This window comes from Mytilus edulis, unplaced genomic scaffold (assembly GCF_963676685.1).
Source record: "Mytilus edulis unplaced genomic scaffold, xbMytEdul2.2 SCAFFOLD_2133, whole genome shotgun sequence".
NCBI classification, from domain to species: Eukaryota; Metazoa; Mollusca; class Bivalvia; order Mytilida; family Mytilidae; genus Mytilus; species Mytilus edulis.
The window spans coordinates 9,424-17,359 of NW_027267629.1; the positions used below are offsets into that span (position 1 = coordinate 9,424).

Here is a 7,936-nt window from a genome sequence, read left to right on the forward strand (position 1 = left end):
ATGATGAACCAGGTTGAGTACATGAGGGGATTTGGTGGAGAAGTAGAGCGGGCTGAGTTGAATTTTGGAAGAAAGAAGAACATTGCGGTTACACCGTACAAGGGATATGTTTATATCCACATAGGCAGTTTAACAAGTAGCAGAAGCATAACTCTTGGGACTGATGAGTTTAAAGAGCTATGCAATCTGAAGCCAGTTCTTTTAAAAGCTGAGGCAGAAATAAAAAAACAGGTTAGTGATTTCTAATATTTAGCAGTAAATATTTACATGAACATATAGCTAAATTATTATCGTTCAGCAGCAAATAGTTGAGCGTGATATATATTTTATTCTCTAAGAAATAGGAGCGATCTACAAAATTATTTTAAAGTAAGATATTGCGAGTGTTTAATAAAAGCACCAGCTGCAGATGTTTCACCTTATATGTTTTTTCGTAAATTTCACTACTGCTAGTAAGTACACATAATTTTCAAAGTTATTGAAAGCGAGTAAAAACTATATGATAAACGTTCTAATTATCCTTCAACAGCAAATAATTGAACATAAATATATACTTTATAGGTTTAATATACAACAAACGTTTTAGTTAAAAGTAAGTTATTGATAGAGAGTATTTACAAGCGGCTTGCGTTCAGCTGCAGATATTTCACTTGTTTCTGGGTTGATTTCACCACTGTTAGTATTAATTTTCAAAGTTATTGATAGCAAGTAAAAAATGTTTTGATAAACGTTCAGTTGCAGATATTTCAACATTTTTGTTTCTAGGTAAATTTCTCAACCGCTAATAAATACGAATTTCTTTCCCACAGCAAACGTTGATTTATATGATTTCTTACACGTTCAATTGTTTTTATTATATATTAATTTTTTTAGCTGCAAAAACCTAGCAGGAAAAAGAAGGTTATAGTTGTTGAAGAGGAAGAAGAAGAAGAAGAAGAAGAAGAAGAAGAAGAAGAAGAAGAAGAAGAAGTAGAAGAAGAAGAAGTAAAAAAAGTTACTTTGAAAAGAAAGGTAAAACAACTTTTGTTTTTTTTTTTTCTATGTAAATCAAAATAAGTAGTTATAATTTTCAAGTTTATGAATTTAAAGTAATTATCCAATTAAATGTACCATAAAAAGAAAAAAAAAAAAAAAAAAAAAAAAAAATTGAAAACATTGAAATAACTTTAAAATTTTAAGATGATTTTCTATATTATGATATTCTTATTTTAGAGAAAGGTGATTGCTATCAGCGATAGCGATGAGGAGGCGGGAGTGTCAGAGTCGGACGTCAGAAAGGTGATTGTTGCAGCAGAATCTGGCCCGTTCAAGGGGCTAAAGAAGAAAAAGAAAACAGCTGGAGCTGGATTCATACTTTCTGAAGCAGTTGAAGATGGCGAGTGAAGATAACACCAGTAAGTGATCAAATTTTTATTCTGTTTCTAATATGTTCTTATATACAATAGTTAGGATAGAAATCATTTATAACTTAGCAACATTTTTCCAATCAAAGATTGATTTATCAATATGTGAAATACTCGCTTTAAGATAAAACCATTGCCTTTGATTTAAAGCGATTTCATTTCTAAGAGGATCATTTCTCAATAATACAAACAGTTCACTATTCAATATACATGTATTTACAAAAATATCTTCAGATAAAGCAAAAGTGTCCATTTTATTACAAAATAAATCGTTTCCGCTACTGTTTCGTTTAACATCATCAGATATGAATGGAGGATCATTTTCACTGTTTAATGGCCCATTTATTAATATAACTGCTAGAGTTATCGAACAGAATAACAATCCGACAATTTTCATCTTTGCACCAAGCCAGTGCAGTTGTGGAAACTGGTCACTGATTTCAGCTGTATCCATATTGATAAAATTGTAATCATGCTCATCTGTCATTTTAAGTGAATATTCTTCCACATTTGCACTACTCAATTCATCCTTTTCATTTATTTTAGAAATCTCCATTATGAAATCCAATTTCTTAATACAGGTTGTCGCACTTTGTTCATTTGTTTTCATGCATGTATCTGTAGATTTATGATGTGAAAACTATTTTACTAGAGTTTATGTATCTTATTTATTTCTTTTAGCCAATCAGAACAGAAAAAGGACAATGGGAGAAGAAGTAGAAAAAAAGACACTGAGTGAAAAACGAAAGCGGTCAGCTCCACCTTCATTAAGAACTTTATCTGTTGCATGTATTTATAATAAATTAACAACAAAATGTGATATTCAAATGAGAGATTTTTTTTGTAAAATTCCCTCACCAATTTTAATTATTTTTATGGATTATGCAGACTTTCAATTTGTTTTAAATCCTGGATTTGCCGAATTAGATGTGTTTAATGCTGCCGAGGAAATTTTTGATCAAAGATATCAATTAAATAAAATGATAAGGGAATGCAGCCATTTCACATCTGAAGAGATATTCATTCATTTAAAGAACGTCCCAGGGTCTGTTTTAAATTCACTCGGACTTTCGTTCAATAGGGAGAACTTTTCCGATATTTTAAGGAAAATATTAAACATGCGATTTTCACGTGTTTAATTTACCAAAGAATATGTCTCATATATTTTAATCTAAAATTTAAGAAATTTATTTGTAATATTTTCATCGTGTTTGAAGGTCTTTTTCCCCATTGCACAATGTATTTCACTGGTGCGTTTGAAGGTGTAATTCCCCATTTTCATAATTGTGTTTAATTTACCAAAGAATATGTCTCTTATATTTTAATCTAAAATTTATTTGTAATATTTTCATCGTGTTTGAAGGTGTTATTCCCCATTGTCCAATGTATTTCACTGGTGTGTTTGAAGGTGTTATTCCCCATTTGAAGGTGTTATTCCCCATTGACATAATGTTTGAAGGTGTTATTCCCCATTGTTCTAATGTTTGAAGGTGCTATTCCCCATTGTTCTAATGTTCGAAGGTGTTATTTCACATTGTCCTATGTTTGAAGGTGTTATTCCCCATTGTCCTATTGCCTTAATGTTTGAAGGTGTTATTCCCCATTGTCCTATTGTCATTATGTTTGAAGTTTGTTTGAAGGTCCATTTGGGTTTTAAAGTTATGTATTTTCATTGGGGTTTTTAAGTTAAAGTCGCCATTTTACCATGCTACTCCCCATTGCCCTATGTATTTCACTTCCCCAGGTTGATAGCAAACGGATAAAACTTAAATATGTTGATATATTTTATTATAAAATCATATATTTATTTACATGAAATAAAATATTATATAATTATTGTACAGTGTGTTTTCTTTTTCTTGAATTTATTACGGATATGGATTTTTTTTTCAATTTACAATTGTATTAATGTTTTTCTTTTAATTTTCTATGAAAATATGCTAGCGAATGCACATTATCATCCAGCAAGTGTCTCTTGTCATCATATGGTGATAGTCCACTTTTCACAACCTTCACCATGTGAATCTGATGGTTGAAACTTCTCAAAGTGTACATATGCGAGAGTAGTGGAGAACAATTGAACAAGGTGTTTTTATATTGTTCGAATCTAACATTTCGGGTTTTAATACCCTTTGCTACTACAGTTTCCTTGTCGTCTGCGGTGATAAAACTATACATTTTTGCTCTTAGTCCGATATATTCCACCATTTGAATGGACTTGCATTCATCTTTGAATAAACCAATAATCGATTTCCTGTCTTTGGTGTAAAGAGGGTGATCAGCTGGATAATTTGAAAAGTCATATAGCTCACTGTTTAACGACATGTCTCTATATATGTCATCAGTTCTCACATGCATAATGAAACTGTCAGTATCTGTGTAACATAATGTTACATTCTCCTTGTATAGTTTTTTCATGTGGTTGTAGTAGTAATCAACCATGTGCGCCTTTGACAGATCGAGAATCATTTGTCCTAGGTAAATTGGTTTGTTGAAGAAAATTTTTGTTTTGGTTTGTAGCACGCCGCACAAGTGGTCGTTGAATATCTTAAAGCTTTTAAATGATGATTTTGCAGTAAGTTTTTGAAACTTATCCCACCTATGACAGAGAGAGAAGTTGATATGTTTCCGCAACGATTCCATTGATTTACCGAAAATAGCATTGTTGCCATTTTTAAAAAGTTTTTGCTCGAAATTGCTAGTAGCCTTTTTCCTCATTTCGGTATTGAAGTCAATATACTGTTTCAACCATGGACGCTGTTCAAATGAAACTATATTGTGAATCTTCTTCAAAACCAAACCTAGTTTGAGGTATAACTTTAGATTCACATAGTGCAAGATGTAATGCTTTTTATCTTTCAAAGTAGCTAGCAATTTGGTGCTCGGTTGGTATTCTTTCCCATCATCATTTGCTTGCTCATACAGATGACGTGAATGAGGTGAAAGCATTTCATTTGTTATCACTCCTTTTTCAACTGCAAGAGGAAAATCATTGTGAAGATCGTGTAAGTTATCTGGGTAATCCAAATCGCATTCAATGACATATCCGATGTCAGCGTTATTGGATACATTTAAGACATTGAAATCGTTTATTTCCTCTTCTGACAACCACTGGAATTTCCCCACAGCTAATGGCATGCTCATGCTTAAACCGTATAAATTGTTCGCATCTACATACATCAAGTATGAAGTTGGTAAAGCTGGATCATAATTGCTCAAGTAGGGATTGTTTGCTTTTGCATGTCTGCAGCTCACCATTGTTAAACCTCCTCGTATACTCTGCTCAAAGAAGAGCCACATTGTAGGATCTGTCAATAGCTCAAGTCTCACACCAGTCATTTTCAATGCAGATTGCCAGGAAAGCCCTGGAAGAGTGTAATAATTTGCAGGGTCGAGGGAATAGTTCGTTATCCACTTCTTCCTGAAAGTTTCAAATACATCAGCTAATAATAGAACGTCAGTTTTTAGATAAAGATCGTGATATTCGCCTATATTCTTAATATTCATTTGATTCCATACCCGTTGCGCATGTTCATACTCGGTTTGACTAATTGTTTTCTCTGATAAATTGCTGTAGAATTTGTCTATAGAGGGTAATTCAGTTTCATTGAACCTTGCTGCATTGTCAATGTATTCGTAAGGATATGTTCCTTTTTTCAACAAAAGAGCAATCCGCTTATCATCATCAAATTCTTTTGTAAAATGTTTAAATGTTTCTTTCGGATTCTCCTTAGACATTGACGATACCAATTCCTCTAGTGAACAATTCAAAAACTGGTATGAATCGATAAAGCGCAGATTGGATAGGTTGAAACTGATGTACTTTTCTGCATTCGTGGCTATGCAGCCAATTTCTTCACTCTTGAAAATACCTATCGAGGAACAGATTAAATGTGCATCAAACTGTTTCAGGTTATGAAATATAACTGGCACGAATGTGTGTTCTTTAAAATTAAGATTGCAATCTCTGCATGAAGCGCCACGAAATTTACCTGAAACATGTGCATGGTCTCGAACGCGGATAGTGGAATCTGTAAATTCTTCCATGCAAATGTGGCAATGTGTACTTGATTGAAAATCTTCCTCATCTTCAACAGTCATGCACAAGGGTTCAGGATTGTTCAAAATAGCCTTTATACGTTTATTTTCGTCAAGAAGACTATGAAGGAAGTGTTCACTAACATTTTCACCTCTATATATTTTAGGTGGTTGAGTGTATCTGTCATCGATGCAAACAACTTGATAACCGTACCCGCATGGTATCAACTTTGTTAATTTCGTTGTGCTGGTTCGATTATCTTCTGGCTCTTCAGTAACCATAGGTTCGCAAAATGTTTCCATGTCAGCATAAATAACAAATGATGTTTGTAACTGTTTGGCGTGATCTTGAAATGTTAGTATATCGTCTACCCCCTTGGTGGGATATGTCACATGTTGAGCTTCAAATTTTGAGCAGTATTTTATATGTTTCTCTAAAGTATGTTCACTGGTGAAACCTGATAAACAGAATCTGCAATACTTATGACTGCGTCCCAAGCATTTTGTTCGATATAAAAGTCTATTGAGATCTGTAATCAAACACCAGTGACTTTTATTCCCACTTTTCAAATACAATAAGTCAACTTCATGATGAGCTTCTCTTAGACCTGTTACATGGAGGGGGAAAAATTCACCCTCTTCAAATCCTAACACCATTACTGAAATGTTATTCTGCCTTTCAAATTTACTCACAAATGATGGTGCAACGGGCAATTGTATACCTTCCATGTTCAATTCATGTTCATATGGGATGTAGTGATGCACTTTAGAAGGGTCACCTGAACACGTAGGATGTATGGATGCTATAATAGCATATACAAAACATTTTTCATCTAAGTTTCTTATGTTGAGTAACGCTCTGGTTGCAGCAAGAGTTCTTGGTAGGGGTATATACGATCCACCGCCTAAAGGTTTATATTTAGCTGTATTAATCTCAATGTGTTTAATATGATCTAATGACCAACCGCTCCCATTTCGTATATACTCATCAAAACTTTTGAATATTTTTTGATATGTCACATTAATATCATGTTCATCATCTATATTTGCTCTATCAACTAGATTCGATGTCTTCGAGATAAAATGTGCATTATTCTTTAAATCATTACCACCTTCACCTCCATTCGGCTTGATCATTTGCACAAGACAATTCATATACCACTTAATATGACCGAGTTCATCACACATCTCTTGTAAATGAGTTTTTACCTCATGCTTAATTCCAGATAAAAATGCTAGAAGATCATACTTTTCCCCATTATCCTCATTCGGATAAATGAAACGAGCTCGTGCTATTCCCAAGAGAGCAGACTTATCCACACTTTTATGTTTGATTGTAGTATGTGAATTTGAATCAGTGTTTCCTGAACCAGTCTGATAAGTTGTATGATCGATGTTGCTATGTTTAAACAAATTTTCCGCTGAATCAAAATGTCTATCACATTGTCGACATGGAAATGTACAACTGTTTCTCTGGTGTCTCTTCAGTTTGGAAGGGTGATCAAACAGAAGTTTACAATAATAACATGAATAGACCTTAACCGTAAGATTTGATCTGTTGTCATTATCAACACTCAATCGATCATTTAACTCTCGCAACTGCTGTTGATATTGAGGGTTACTGTCAGGATAAAGACGCAATAAATCCTCGCAGAAATGATCATCAGCCATGACAATTGTGATATCAATAGCACTTTCAACGTTTTATATATACTACGCGATCGTGGACTAGAACTAATAGGCGAACATATGTTATCTAAATATTTATTTTATTAATTAAATTTAAAGGTACACAGTGTAAATATACAAATAGACAATATATTATATACATATATAAATATAGACAAATTTAAAGAAAAATACAAGTGATTGATTGAAGTCTCCAATAGTTTTAAATAATCCACTTCTTCATTACAAATGAAATGATAACCATTTACTCTTTAATCTTTTGCGATTTTGCGATTTTTTCCACATTTCTTAAGAATTTTTCAGGAGACATCTTGATAGCTTTACCCTCTGCTGCACCATCATATTCATCAACATCCATCCTATTTTCCTCTTGATTGTCTGATTTTGATCGATCTACAGTTTCTTTTAAATTTTTCAATTCTGTTTTTGCAAAACCTGACCACTACCATGTTGTTTGGTTACATCTTCTTCTAGGTTTATTTCTGTTTTTATACTGTCACTATCTTTACCATCATATTCCTTTTCTTTTTCTTTCACATTAACAATTTCACATTGGTTGGACATATTCATCAATCTTTCATATTTCTCCTTGGGTAATAGTATTAACTCCCGAGTCATAGTATTTGAAAAAAGATGATATCAATGTTGGAATAATAACAATTATCTTCAGTAAACGTTTTCTCCTCAACTGAGGTGTTATATTATTAACTACCACAGCACGAATGAACTTTGCAAAAGTTGAAAGATTCCTTTTAACCCTCTCAGACAATGGTATGACGCTTTTTAGACAGTTGAATACTATTTCT

General features: G+C 33.0%; 2 protein-coding genes across 2 annotated transcripts; one reads left to right on the forward strand and one right to left on the reverse strand.

The window, feature by feature from the left end:
- LOC139505693 (ABC transporter F family member 4-like) lies at positions 1 to 2,231 on the forward strand. Its single transcript, XM_071295185.1, has 4 exons — positions 1 to 231; positions 874 to 1,011; positions 1,213 to 1,394; positions 2,085 to 2,231. The coding sequence occupies exons 1-3, from the start codon at positions 1 to 3 to the stop codon at positions 1,381 to 1,383; spliced, it is 540 nt and encodes a 179-aa protein (XP_071151286.1). The 3' UTR covers positions 1,384 to 1,394; positions 2,085 to 2,231.
- Positions 2,232 to 3,308: 1,077 nt separating this feature from the next.
- LOC139505691 (uncharacterized) lies at positions 3,309 to 7,112 on the reverse strand. The gene has a single exon (XM_071295181.1). It carries the CDS (start codon positions 7,110 to 7,112, stop codon positions 3,309 to 3,311), a length of 3,804 nt encoding a protein of 1,267 aa, XP_071151282.1.
- Positions 7,113 to 7,936: the final 824 nt, after the last annotated feature.

Bases quoted from the DNA above. Each gene is read 5' to 3' on its own strand.
- LOC139505691 (XM_071295181.1), bottom strand. From the start codon at position 7,112: ATGGCTGATGATCATTTCTGCGAGGATTTATTGCGTCTTTATCCTGAC.
- LOC139505693 (XM_071295185.1), top strand. From the start codon at position 1: ATGATGAACCAGGTTGAGTACATGAGGGGATTTGGTGGAGAAGTAGAG. The intron at 232-873 runs GTTAGTGATTTC...TAATTTTTTTAG, and splicing joins AGGCAGAAATAAAAAAACAG to CTGCAAAAACCTAGCAGGAA. The intron at 1,012-1,212 runs GTAAAACAACTT...TTCTTATTTTAG, and splicing joins AAGTTACTTTGAAAAGAAAG to AGAAAGGTGATTGCTATCAG.